Genomic DNA, 14,670 nt, shown 5'->3' with positions numbered 1-14,670 from the left:
CTGTGTATATGCTTCTCTATTATAGGACACGCACAGGACTGAAATTTTTATTGCCAAGGCATGGAGATTCTTAACAACTGATTGGCACCATCCTATTGCAGCACTTTTTTACAAGAAAATTTAACAATGGAGATGGCACATTTACAATTATTTCTGTTCCTGTTGGATCACAAAAACATATTTTAGTTTTCAAGCAACAAAACATGAAGTTTACGGTTTGGGAACAAAAATATCCATGAACTCTATGAAAAAAAATGGATTACACAGAACCAGGCTATAGGCAGCCTGGCATTATCCATACAAAATGAAAGTTGAAAGGATTCCAAAGGAATGACATGGATTTCTTTTTACTACTTTTTTTTCTGAAGGAGAGAAACCAGTTAGTAAGATAACTGGAACAGAGACTATAAAAATAGTCTTTCACATAAAGGGCAAAAGTAAATCTCATTCTGATTCTCACCTTTGTCTGAGAAACATAGTTATCTATGCCATCAAAGTTGAGCCAGAATGTTATGCCAGAAGACAATTATGGCTTTAAAGTCTGCAACTAGAGTTCATGGCTATATTTAAGGCATCCCAAAACGTACAATCAAAAACCTCAATTAACTAAAGATTAGATCTCACACAGCTCCAACAAATCTCCTCCATTTGTGAAAATAAACCAATTACTGAAAGAGAAAGCAACAAAGAAACCTGAGAAATCAAGATAGATTGAAGGACGTTCTCCCACGTACTGGTGTCTTCACTCCTTTCCTTTTACAAAAATGACTTTTATTGTGCTCCACCTACATTTAACAGGCCAAAAAGACACTGCAGTGCTAGAAAACCTACAGTTCAGTCAATCTGCCTCTCATTATAATGATGCCCATTGGAAATGTAACCAAGCTAGCTTCCATTTATAGTCAAAGCTGCTGAAGAGGCAGAATCCTTCAAGAACCTTCTACTCGTAACGTGCACTATGAAAAAAAATCATCAGAGTTTTTTTTCTGGCATGGAGAGCTAAGCATCAAATCATTGAGGGGACCTGAATATTGCCTTCTAGATTTTTTGTCCTGTGAAGTGGCCAACATGTCCCATGTGCAGGCACACAAATCATGCACATGGCTGGACAAACATGAAGCAGAACCTTTATTCCTCCCTTTATTATTTTTTTTAGGAAAACTCCCTGTGCCCAAGAGGTGAAAAATCCCATTTCAAAAGCCGCGGAGAATTCGGTAGCCTATCGGGTACCAGAAGATAAAATGGTGGAGTGATGGTGATGGGAATCTGTGAGCAGGTGAGGTTTGTCTTACTGCACCTCTGGGATCAGCTGGAACAGGGCGTTAGAGAACAGTGTTCCGATGGAGAGCGCGATGAAATAAGTTAGGATTCGGGTGAAAAAGACCTTCTCAGTACAGGGCACGATGAAGACGCCAAGGAGGGAGGCAAGGTTAATCAGTGTAACACTGCAGAAACCAAAACCCCACACTGTAAACAAGAAGAAAAAAGGGCAAGTTTACCCAAGTAATTGAAAACTAGGAACGGGCCTTTAAACACAGGGGATGTTGGAAAGGTCTAAGCCAGAGGTCTTCAAACTTGGCCCTTTGGTGACTTGTGGACTTCAGCTCCCAGAATTTCTCAGCCAGACACGTTGAAGTTCTGGAGTTGAAGTCCACAAGTCACCAAAGGGCCAGGTTTGAAGACCCCTGGTCTAAGCTAATCCCACAAAAGTTCTTTTGCAACTTGACTTGGAAGCTTTTGACGAGCAACTCATGCAATGAGTTGGCTAACTCCCCCAATTTTTCCAGGAGATGGAGGAAGCTGGTCCATCTTACGCTCAAACCTAGTCTATGAACAGTGTCAAAAGATCAGACAAAGGCAGAGGAGTTGACATGTAACTTGACCAGGCTGGAGCTTGATGCGTTGAAAAATAAAGTTCTAATGGAAAAGCTGAACGTATATTTTGAAAGACTAAAAGCGTTCACCACAATTTCATCCAAGTTAAGTCAATCAGTAAAAGTTTGGCTTGGATTGCTCGACTTATAGCCAAAACAAACCTGCCATGGTACCGTGACCGGCAAAAAAAGCAATATGGGTTAATTATTTTTAAAGAGAAAGTTGGATAAAATATCTCAAAACTGTGTTTGTTAACTATGGACTTAATTATCCTGCTTACACACATCTCTGAAAGATAGGAATCATTTCAGATCTTCTATATAACTTCTTTAGCATCCTATTTAAAGACCCCCAAATCCACCAAAACAATGGGGCCAACATTTTTGTACATCCCTTTGTTGCTGGGTTTTTTTAAAATTTTGGGAGATTGAAAGGATTAAATGGGTGGCTTAAGCCTGCAAGGGCATAAGAAACCTACAACACCCATTAATACCCCAAATTTCCATTAAAAAATTGGAATCTAAGGGACCAAAACAGGCACCATGGTTTTTGCATGAACTCACAGTCTTCTGGTGATTGGCCCAAAATCACCAGTCAGTTTTCACATCTAAGGTGGGACTAGAACTCACCTGGTTTCTAGGCCAGCATTTTAATTCCCTACACCAGGGGTAGGCAACCTCGGCTCTTTTATGACTCATGGACTTCAACTCCCAGAATTCCTGAGTCAGCTATGCTGACTCAGGAATTCTGGGAGTTGAAGTCCATGAGTCATAAAAGAGCCGAGGTTGCCTACCCCTGCCCTACACCAAACTGACTCTCCAAAGTAGATACTTATTTGAAATTAAGTAGCTGAAAAAGCTATCTTTGCAGCAGGCTCAGAAGCTTCCTGAAAAACCAGTTTAGGAAAGCGTCATACACATTTTTTAAAATTAAGAGAGAATAACGCTTTGCACTTCCACTTTTATCTTCTCTTTCCTGCAGATTCTGTACGACAGAACTAACCCTTACAGCACGGAGGCAGCTGAAAAGGGAAAACCGATTAGAAATAGTACTTTGCAATCCAGATGGACACCAGTTCTTCACTCAAGAACATCTGGAGAAGGTGATTAGGAAGACTGAGGCTTCAATGTCCTGAAGGCGCAAAATAAAATGGGTTGAAGGCACAGACCTTCTGTAGAGCTTGGCTTCCCTTCCTTCGTCCGTTCATCTTCATTCTCCAGGTTCTCCGGCGTGCATGCCTTTGAATCCAGCTGCTGCAAGATAGTTGGGCAGAATTCTTTGAATTCCGTCTGCCCAAGATGGGACGATTCACTCAGATTGTGTGTGGCAAAGAGTTCTGAAGAACTGAAGCACTACAAGGCAAAAAAAAGGTTGAGATTTCCACAGTGGGTCTTGTGCTTCTTCAGACACACAGGTGAGGCACTCTCTCTACTCTCCTTTCCTTACTTAACTCAGGGGTCTTCAAACTTGACCCTTTTATGACTTGTGGACTTCAACTCCCAGCATTCCATGCCTGGCTGAGGAATTCCAGGAGTTGAAGTCCACAAGTCATAAAAGGGCCAGGTTTGAAGACCCCTGCCTTAACTTCTCAGCAGCAGCATCTTCTCCCTCCCTGTCAGGCATTCAGAAGCAACTCCTACATCCAGTTTTATATTCTACAATTATATTCTACAAACTCATGTAATCTTTCACCCCACACTCCCTGCTTTTCCTGACAATTGTCTGATAGATGAACCCTCAACAGAGCAAAAACTATAGGATATAACTCTTCCAATTTGGAACCCACTCAAGGTTTATTCTGTCAGGATGCAACAGTGGAGGGGAGAGGAAACACCTGGCTCTGTGAATGGTTTTCGTTCAAGATGGCTGTTCTAAAAAACCTGTATCTTTAAGACCTGAGGTAGGGCTAACTCCCCTTTTGTCTCCTTCCTTCCTTCCTTCCTTCCTTCCTTCCTTCCTTCCTTCCTTCCTTGTACAATGCCTTTTAGGCAAACATTGACTGCTTTTGTTCTTTGGCTGAAAGCAGCATCAAGCCATTGGCTCTGTCACTTTGGGACATGAATGCTGCATGCACTCATGCACAAAAGGCCCCAGGTTTGCTTCATGATAATGTGGGACTTGGAGTATGACAGTAACATCATCAGACTGATCAGGAGGAGCCACCATCCGTGGACACCACTGCTTTCCGTCTGTGGCCTTATGGGCAGGATCCAGTTTGTTTGTTGAAGGAATGAATAACATGGAAGATGCCAGATTTCACTTTAGCCTAGCTAGACTGGGGTGCTTTGCAGATCTTCTTTCCTGGTATGAACCCTATCTACCATGTTCCTCCTGCATCAGCTACAAGGCTGGCAGTGGCACAACATGCATGTTTCCCCCTGCTACCAAGTTATTGGATGTTCTCGCCAGACCAGTTCAACTTCATTTATTTTATAACCTCCTTTATTATTTTTCTCAACAACTCAAGAAAGCAAATGTACCTGATCCTCCTCCTATTTTCCGTGAGTTGGGCCGAGAGTGACTTTCATTCCTGAGATAGGACTAGAACTCATTGTCTCCTAGCTTCTAGCCTGGTGCCTTAACCACTAGGGCAAGCTGGCTTTCTTGTTCTGCTAACTTTCTTCTATCACTTACTGTATGCCAGGGGTGTCCAAACTTGGCAACTTTAAGACTTGTGGACTTCAACTCCCAGATTTCCCCTCCCATGTCAGGCTGGGGAATTCTGGGAGTTGAAGTCCACAAGTCTTAAAGTGGCCAAGTTTGAGGACCCCTGCTCTAGTGGTTAAGGCTTAAATTCCTAGAAAAGCACTGTAAGGCCTCTATTGCATGTCAATCGACACATACACCAAAGTTCTCTGGATAGGTTACATTAAAATGTAATAATTTTTTTGGGGGGGATTTAAGATCCTTTGGAGACCTCTCTAAAATAAAAAACAGGACAGAGTCATCATGGCAAAATGGAGGGGATTACCCAGGAGAGGTTCCGCTGGTGTTGTTGCTGCTGCTGCGTGTGACTGACATTGTGGCGTTCAATGCCCACATGCAGGTGTCTCAACAGAGACTCCAACTGTGGCACGGTGAGCCTGTCCTCTTGCCCGTAGCGGAGGAAAAGGTCCTGCAGAAAGGAAGCTGCTGTGATGGGAGGTGGAGCCAAGGCTTTTGTGCCAGCCCAGGTCCATGGAGTCAGAAATAGGAGATGTAGTTGCATCACCAAGGTCCATCTCCAAAACCGTCCGTTCCAAAACATGGTTTCAAAGCTGAAAAGACAGTCCCAGGCCCTTGGATTAGTACTGCTCCTTGAAACCCTCGATCTGCTCCTAGCCGTATTTATTCAATAATTTTGGTTACTAGCGAAGGAATAACTGGGCAACGGAGAGGGCCCCACAGATTGTTCGGAGGAAGAAAGAGCCCCAGCATGATAATGAAAAGTGAGGGACAGCCACATCATTCGTAAGGGCAGAGACAGGATTTTCCCAATATATTATTCCATTTGCATCCCGGTTTTAAATTCTATTAAATCTACACTTGTATTTATTTTATTTTATTTATCAAATTTCTATGCTGCCCATCTCTCCAACCCCCAACCCCCCACGCCACCGACAAGATGAATCCGGGTGGATAAACATGTAGATTTAAGCTACAGCTTCTCTGCATTTGCTATCACAAACCAACAATGCAGGCAAGAGGAGCTTTAAGAAGTCACAAAAAGGGGGGGGGGAGGAAAGACCATGCAACGTGAGGAACACCAATCGCTCAAGTCTATTCTAGCTGATAACCTGTTCTATCAAATTCTGTCTGCAATGCCTTTTTAATGCTCCAGGTTATCAGGTGTGTTAGGCATATGGTGTTAGCCTACAATGTTGGGTTGAAAATATATTAACCATAATGCTATGGCTTTAAGAAGTTAATTGGCCAATGGGTGTGTAAGTGTTCTCATGGCCATAAGAGGAAGCTAGGAAAGTAGCTTCTCTCTCTCTCTGAATTCACTGCTCTCTACTGTTACTGTTTTTGCTCTGCTGTTGGTTTACTACTGTTGTAACCTGAACTGTGTATTGACCTCTGGACCGGTAAGAAGACTTTGTAGTTTGGACTGTTGCTATTGTTTATGACCTTGGACTGTTTATTTTTTGACTGTGCATTTTTGTTTTTACACCACCTCAAAGTAAAATACTTTTTGCTTTTAGAACTCAGTGTATTTCTGTGTGTGACTTTTACTGCTCTCAGTGCCCTTCCTTGTCTGTGCAACTCTTTGGTAGCACAAGGAGACCTCTGCACACTAAATTCCTTAACACTGGTTATGGGCCCAGGCCTGTACTGAGAGTAAGTACACACAGTATTCCTAGCTGAGTTTGTATTTGGTGTAAAATGGCACAGGAACTGTTGTCAGGCATCTCCTGGATAACCCGGTTGGATGGGACAAACTATGTTTCCTGGTCCACAAAATGCTGCTTGCTTTTGCGCAAGGAAGGACTATGGGCTGTTGTAAATAACCCACCAGATACTACTGCTTGGGATCCAGATGATGAAGAGGATGCAAAGAAGTTAGACGACTTTAAACGAAGCAACGAGAAAGCTCTTTGCATTATTGGACTAACACTGAATGACCAGCAGCTTGTCCATATTCGTGGTGAGGAGTCTGCTGCTAGGTGTTGGGATGTTTTGCGAAGGCTTTATGTTCGTGACAGTGTGGGTGCACATATACACCTTACACGTAAGCTGTTTAGGACTCGTCTGCAGAAGAATGGAGATATGCTGACCCATTTAAATTACATGAAGGCAACTTTTCAAGAGCTTCATGAAAAGGAGCTGATTTTTTCAGAGTTGCATCAGGTCTACATTATTCTGTCATCTTTGGATGAGAGTTATGATGGATATGTTTCTTCTTTGGAAGTCCTGACCAGAGAGGAACTGACATTGACTAACATTACTGGGAGACTGCTGGAAGAGTCCAGAAGAAGGCGTGACAGAGACCAGCTGAGAGAGACACAGCCACGAGAGGAGCAGCCATTTACCACTGCTTACAATGTCAAGAAATGTTATTCTTGTGGGGCTAGAGGGCATATAGCCAAATTCTGTAGAAAGGGTAAAAAACAGAATGTGAATAGCAGTGGGAAGGCTAAGAAGGGCATTGGTTTGGCTATTTCTGGTGAACCAACATCCAGAAACAATGAATTGTGGGTTGTTGATAGTGGGGCTTCACAATGCATTACTAAAGTGAAAAAGAGGTTTGTTAATAGGAAAAACAGCAACCAATATGTTTCACTGGCCAATGGTTGGAGGATGAAGGCCTCTGGTGAAGGTAATTCCTATTGTCCATGCATTGATGAACAGTTACCTATGTTATATATACCTAAACTAAGATTCAACTTGTTATCTGTAAGGGAATTGGTTAAGGTTGGGTTTGTGGTAACATTCAGAGGGGAGCAATGCACTATTGAGAGGAATGGAACCTGTGTAACTGCTAATTTGAAAAATGGTTTATTCATTCTCACAAGTAACCAGGTTAGTACAGTAAAAGCTAACTCAATATGTGAGAACAAGAAGCCACATGATGGATGTATACATTTATTGCATAGGCGGTTAGGGCATGTAAACTTTAACTCACTACGTAAAACAGTGGAATTAGTAGAGGGAGTTAAACTGAAGCCATGTAGTAAGTATTTGAATTGCAATGCCTGTAATCAGGAAAAGAGTAAGGCAACTCCTGCACACAGGATAAACAGCTTCAAAACAACTGTTCCTTTGGAAGTTGTGTTTGCTGAGTTAATTGGACCCATGAAACCAAGTTTAGGAGGGTCATGCTATATGTTAAGTATATTGGACCACTACTCTAGATATGGTTTTTGTTATCTGCTTAAGTCAAAGGCAGACACTTTCCAACAATTTGCAAACTGGCTGAAGTTCGTGGAGAGAAAAACAAAGAGAAAGGTTCAGTGCATAATTACTGATAATGGCACTGAATTTACAAATAAGCATTTTGTTGATATGCTACAATCAGCTGGCATTGAGCATAAACGTTCAGCCCCTTATAGGCCACAACATAATGCATTTGTTGAGAGACGTGGGCAAACGTTACAAGCCATGATGAGAACGATGTTAAGAGATTCTGGCTTAACAGATAGACTGTGGGGGGAGGCAGCAAAATGTGCAAACCATGTTCTGAATTTAGTTGTTAATACTTCTACTGGTAAAATACCATATACAATATGGCATGGTAGAAGACCAAACCTTGATTACCTGCACACGTTTGGCACCCCAGCTTGGGTCCACATTCCTGCACAACTCAGGAGTAAAGGCCAACATAGGGCTAGGCAATTATACTTCGTAGGTTACGAAGCTAACCACAGATCCTATCGTTTCTGGGAACGAGGCACAACTAATGTATATAACAGTGCGAGTGCAAGATTCCTTGAGCACGTTGGTTGGGATAGGTTAGAGCAAGAAACTGTTAATACTGATCCTCTAGTGTTTGAGGACTCCTCTGATAACGTAACTAGTAATGATAATACATCTCCTGTAAATATAAAAGATGAAGAGGAGATAGGGGAGATAAAAGATGAATCAGAGGAAGAAAAGGAGCCAGAAATTCAAAGCCCTGTAATTCCTTGGCGTTCAACACGCATCAGACATCCACCTGATCGCTATGAAGCTAGTATATGTCAAGTTAATGTAGAGCCTTCTAACTATGATGAGATCAGGATGTATCCTGAAAAAGAACAAGCATCATGGAAAGCTGCAATGAACAGGGAGTTGAAGTCTTTGCAGAATCTTAAGGTTTATCAGAAAGCAAAACTGCCACCTGGTGAGCAAGCTATAGGTTGTAAATGGATATATAAAATAAAGAAGGGAGTAGATGGAACTATAACCCATAAGGCACGTTTGGTTGCACAAGGTTTTGCCCAAACTACTGAGGATTATGACGAGGTGTTTGCACCCAGTCTAAGGGCAACTACTTTAAGAGCAGCTTTAGTATGGGCGGCTAAAAACCAATATATGGTTAATCATGTAGATGTTGAAACTGCATATCTACATGCTCCATTGCAACATACTATTTATTTAAGAATACCACCAGGATTGACCAGTGATAGAGACCATGATTGTTGGGAGTTAAAGAAAAGCCTCTATGGATTGATACAATCAGGCTATGAGTGGAACAAATGTATAGTAAATGAGTTAAGTGCAATAGGTTTTGTAGCCAGTAATGCTGATCCTTGTTTGTTTAGAAGAGAACACAACGGAGCATTATCTTTTATTTTATTATTCACAGATGATATTGCAATAATAACAAAAACTGAGTTAGAAGCACAAACTATCATTTCAAGATTGCAAAATAAATTCACAATTAGAAATCTTGGAGAAATTAGCCACTATTTGGGGTTAGATATTGTGAAAACAAATAGGGGTTTTAAGGTGTCGCAAGCCAGTAAGATATCTCAGTTATTAAAGAGATACAATATGGAAATGTGTAAACCAGCAAAAACTCCGATGGCTATGGATATTAAGGACACTAATGTTGAGAGTCCTGTATTTGATAAGACTATGTACCAATCTTTGATAGGAAGTCTTATGTATCTGAGTAATTGGACTAGACCTGATATTTCTTACTGTGTAAACCAATTAGCTAGGTACAACAATAATCCTACTGTTAGACACTGGCAATCAGCTAAACGAGTATTAAGGTATTTGAAGCAGACTATTCACTACTCGTTATATCTAGAGCCAAATCGTGAGTTAATCCTTACTGCATATGCAGATGCGAGTTTTGCCTCTGATTCAAACACTCGTAAATCTACCTCAGGGTTGGCTATAATGTTGGGTGATTCTTTGATTGGATGGAAGTCCATTAGGCAAAAACACATAAGCTTGTCTACAATGGAGGCTGAATTTTCATGTCTATCAGTGTTATGTACAGAACTGCTAGTGTACAAACAACTATTGTTAGATATGGGTTTAAATGTAAATGATCCATTTATTGTATATGAGGACAATCAAGCTGCAATAAAGATGGCTAATAATGCTGCAGTAAGAACAAGATCTAAACATACTGATCTTCGTTATTTAAATGTCAGACAATGTGTCAAAGATAAATTAATACAGTTAGAGTATTGTCCATCTGATGTAAATATTGCAGACCATTTTACGAAGGTACAAAGTGCTGTGAAACACAATGCTAATTGTGAAAGAATGTGCATAAGATTGTAAGAGTTATATATTATTCTACCCAAAGGGGAGAATGTTAGGCATATGGTGTTAGCCTACAATGTTGGGTTGAAAATATATTAACCATAATGCTATGGCTTTAAGAAGTTAATTGGCCAATGGGTGTGTAAGTGTTCTCATGGCCATAAGAGGAAGCTAGGAAAGTAGCTTCTCTCTCTCTCTGAATTCACTGCTCTCTACTGTTACTGTTTTTGCTCTGCTGTTGGTTTACTACTGTTGTAACCTGAACTGTGTATTGACCTCTGGACCGGTAAGAAGACTTTGTAGTTTGGACTGTTGCTATTGTTTATGACCTTGGACTGTTTATTTTTTGACTGTGCATTTTTGTTTTTACACCACCTCAAAGTAAAATACTTTTTGCTTTTAGAACTCAGTGTATTTCTGTGTGTGACTTTTACTGCTCTCAGTGCCCTTCCTTGTCTGTGCAACTCTTTGGTAGCACAAGGAGACCTCTGCACACTAAATTCCTTAACAAGGTGCTGTGCCGAATCAGGCAGATCTTAACTCCAGCCATCCTTTCCCTTATCCTTGCGTTGCTTCCGCAAAAAAGGAAATATATCAAAATTAGGGATGTTTGTAAGTCTAGTGGCCACTTGCACATAACTCAGTCTTTGACGAAAGAGGATAAGGTCCTCTTTGATCTTGCTCTGACTTGCATGGAAGCTTATATTCTGATTCCTGGTTCCATCTCCAAATGGCTGTCCAATCTCTTCTTCATGGCCTCCAAAACTTCACGTTCCACTGAGTGCTCTCACTGTCAGGAAATTTTTCCGTAGCTCTAGGTCAGAGGTAGGCAACCTCGGCTCTTTTATGACTCATGGACTTCAACTCCCAGAATTCCTGAGTCAGCTGTGCTGACTCAGGAATTCTGGGAGTTGAAGTCCATGAGTCATAAAAGAACCGAGGTTGCCTACCCCTGCTCTAGGTTGAATCTCTCTTTAATAATCTTCCACTCATTAATTCTTGTCCTGCCCTCTGGTGCTTTCGAGGATAGGAGAATTATGGTAGTAAACCTAATGATAAACAGATGTTGTCTATGATGAAGACAAGGGCCTCTTCTCCATTCTCGTTCCAGCAAAAGCTCCTGAGCAAATATTTTGACCTTCAGCTTTTCCAAACACTTTTGCTTAGTTAACAGAGGCAAAACAACACCTACATCAGAATGCTTCTTGCTTTGTGTATTTTCACAAGTTACCAAAAATGCAACAACAAAAGCAGAGACAAACTAAAGAAAAAGAAAAGCAGAAAACCAGAACAGCTCTCATTACCACTAAACAGATGTAGGCTGAGTCACTGTGATTTTTTGCTGTAGCCACTTCTCAAAAGAGCTTATCAATATCAAAAAACACAGATATCCCTGTCCCTTTTTTTTCCTTTTTGTCATTTTTTTAACTTTGATCCCCTCTTTTTTTTAATCTTCTTATTTGCTATTTTAGCGTTCTTTGAAACTTAATAAAGTTGTGGGGTTTTTTTTAATAATAATAATAATAAAAAAGCAAAAACTCTGAAGAAGTCCTCCAAGTTTTTTCAACAATGTTGGACACTCCAGAAAGCAGCAGATGGAAGGAAAATACTACACAAACTGAAATTTGGATCAATAATAAGCAAGATGGGGCAAAATTGAATTCTCTGCTCTGGAAACCATCGTTCAAACAGAAACTTTGCTTCGGTCTACGAGGGTATACAAGAAGCTAAAAGAAAGATAAACGAAACTGCAGGGGTGGACACAAGTTGCCACCATGGCTGCTTAAACCAAAGATTAGAACCAATGAATGCACAAATTGCATTCATTAACATGCCAATTTACACCTCGCAATTCCCCAAGAAGTCAAATGGAGCAAAGAGCATCACCCTCTTAACATAAAGAAGGAGATCAGAGTGAAGACATCCCAAAGGTGCTTTTCCAAAAGACAACTGGACTTTCTTGTTTTTTTTCTTTGAAAACGTTCCGCTTCTCATCCAAGAAGTTTCTTCAGTTCTCACTCAAACACTAAAAAAAACTTTTGGGATTACCATGATCTCAATGATTGAGAATTTCCAAGGCAAAGTGAAGATAGATTGATTTGCCCAACAGATCTGTAGGAGGCAATTTTCCAAAAAATTCCAATTTGGTGCAAGACCTTCAACCTGACTCAAGCAACGTAGTTTCTGGATGAGAAGAACTTGGGCCAACTTTCCCAACACACAAACCCTTCGGAATACCTAGCAAGCCCACATCTCTAGAAGGAACTCATGTCTGATATTAAAGAAGGCAGGTTTAGGATTTTATGGAAGACTCAAACTCTTCTCTTATTACCCACAAATTAATGAAGACTTGATTCAGCATGATTACTTGATTAAACTGTTAAGGTTTGATGAAGACTTTTCCTTCAACCATTTTGAAGGAAAAGTCATCAGGTTTTTTTTAAAGAAGAAATATTAACGTTGTAAGTATCTGAAAAGGTTTTGTTCCTCCTTCAATCAGTCAAGCATACTTACATGGGAAAGAAATCTCAGTAAATTTCACAGCATGGTTTAAACACTGAACATACAATGAACTAAATCTGTTACTCAACAGGCATTAGTTTTTAATATGCTCAAACCTCTTAATGCATAAACATGAATACTTCAGAGGAAATAAAAGATCACAACTTTTTTATAGTTCCTCAGGGTGGTCTCCCAACCAAGCATTAACCAGATCCAGCCTTATTTAGTTTATTTAAGGCTACCCAAGGCTTATTTAAGACTACCCAATTCCTTCCTATTTACAATCTAAAAACAGATTTCAACATATACAAATCCATTATGGTTTACCAATTTGACTGCTACACTGTTCATGCACGATGTTCACATGATCTCAAACTCATTAAGCTAGCTTGAGATTTCACTATGCAAGTAGAAGAGAATCTTTATCTCTTCCTGTAGTAGAATGTGGGGGCCAGTTTGCTATCAAAATCACACCAGATCAACCAATGCAACAAATATCCAGAAAGCCTTGAAGTGACTTACCCAGTTCAGCAAAAATTCCAGAATGCCTTTCAAAACACAAAAGTTACAGAGAAATAAGAATCCTCCAAATTCTGCAAAGAGATAAATCTACAGCAGCAGTTCTACCTGAAAAGAATCAAAGTGCCATCAAGCACAGATTTGCCAGAGGCAGTTCAATTAAATCTTCAACGGAGGATTTTCTATTGACTAAATTTCACCGTGTTTAATTTACATTTTGTAAACTGGAAATCTAACCACTGCTTACCATTCATAATGCAAACATTAAAAGGGGAACACATCATGAATAAAGAAACTTGATGTCAGGAACCGAAAATGTCACTTCAAAAGGGCACCTTAAAGATGACTTATTGATCAGGAAGGGGATTTCCTGGTATATGAAGGTCAGGGAAGATAAAATGAGAACCTGTGTCTACAAACATGGCTCTGGGTTCATGTTTCTTAATTTTGCAAGGTAGTATTCCGAGCACAGAGCCTTGTTGACCTCTCTTTGTTTGTTTGTTTTTTTCTGGGGTAAACAGTCCTTGTACTCTATTGATTAAGCAATCCATGTTGATCACCATGAGTCCTTCAATCAACATGGGCTTTAACCCTAAAGATAACTAACATCTAAACTAATCCAACTGTCTGAGATGCATTGACCAACTGCGTTGGTACCTTGTCGTTCTTGCCAGCAGCTTCCCAAGTGAAAAAAAGCTACAGAATGCTGAAACACATATTAGAGTCTTATTAAAATTTTGCTTTCTTAACTGTTTTTGTTGGCTTGTATTATATTTTATGGATTTTTTTGCCCTGCATCATTCCATTTGCAGATTATCTTGAAACTGGTATCTGTAGTGATTCAGAAAGACACCACCCCTAACAAAAAACCACAAGGCTTTACTTATAAAAATCAAGCAGAGAAAATGTCTTCAAAAAATTCTCGCTCTCTAACTAGGACCATACAACGCTGGGGCAAAAGCTATAATTAAGATCCATGTAATTAGGCCAAAACAAGAGAATTTGTCTATGAGAAGCACAATAATTATTTACTCTAAGTTTAAAATAACTTTATAACTTAAGTTATAATAAATATACAGAGAACTGTTCAGGGGTCTTGTATCAGGCGCGAATAATCAGGACCACACAAGTTCTAGTTAAGCTGATATATTGCTCGTGCCTATATACAAGAATCTAGTCAATTTAACAGTTAGCACTAAATTGGCGCTAGATAAAAGTTAACGGAATTCAGGAGGTGTTGAACATGGACTCTAGGCTGATTCCCCTTTTGACTCCAACCCCAGGGTCTGTCTCTCCTTCTCCTTGCTGCCCATTATCTAGTTTTCCTATTGTTGATGAGATTCACCGCCAAATTCTTGGATGCAATTTAGAAACCTACTTAAAAGCCGTTCAAAACCAAGGACATGGTGTCCTTTCTTATTCTGTACTGCTTGCAAGCTGCTGGAAAGACATGCAGACAATTGGTGAGAAGCGAATCCTGTTTAGTATATGAAGAGAAAATAGGCAAGACTCACTTTTAAAACAAATGTACTTTCTCCAAGAGGAAAGGCTAAAATCTGGCTGGCTAGTTTGTCAATCAAATCTGTCCAA

The 14,670-nt window shown here is 40.2% G+C and overlaps 1 protein-coding gene across 3 annotated transcripts in view; it reads right to left on the bottom strand.

Moving 5' to 3' along the window:
- The window catches only part of SLC39A14 (solute carrier family 39 member 14), a 44,573-nt gene that overhangs the window by 13,064 nt on the left and 16,839 nt on the right, over window positions 1-14,670 (bottom strand). For 2 of the 3 annotated variants that reach the window (XM_081334122.1, XM_081334123.1), the window contains exons 2-3: window positions 4,847-5,132; window positions 3,044-3,227 (exon numbers count right to left, since the gene is read on the bottom strand). In XM_081334122.1, the coding sequence (XP_081190248.1) occupies window positions 3,044-3,227; window positions 4,847-5,122 (460 nt within the window). In that variant the 5' untranslated portion in view covers window positions 5,123-5,132. Of the gene's footprint in view, window positions 1-1,297; window positions 1,468-3,043; window positions 3,228-4,846; window positions 5,133-14,670 lie in introns of all 3 variants that reach the window. The other variant, XM_081334124.1, reaches the window with a different exon arrangement.

The sequence above is a fragment of the Vipera berus genome (genome assembly GCF_964194415.1).
Source record: "Vipera berus genome assembly, chromosome: 8".
Taxonomy (NCBI): Eukaryota; Metazoa; Chordata; class Lepidosauria; order Squamata; family Viperidae; genus Vipera; species Vipera berus.
Note: the sequence above shows the minus strand (reverse complement) of the source record. Positions and strands in the feature narration are given on the sequence as shown.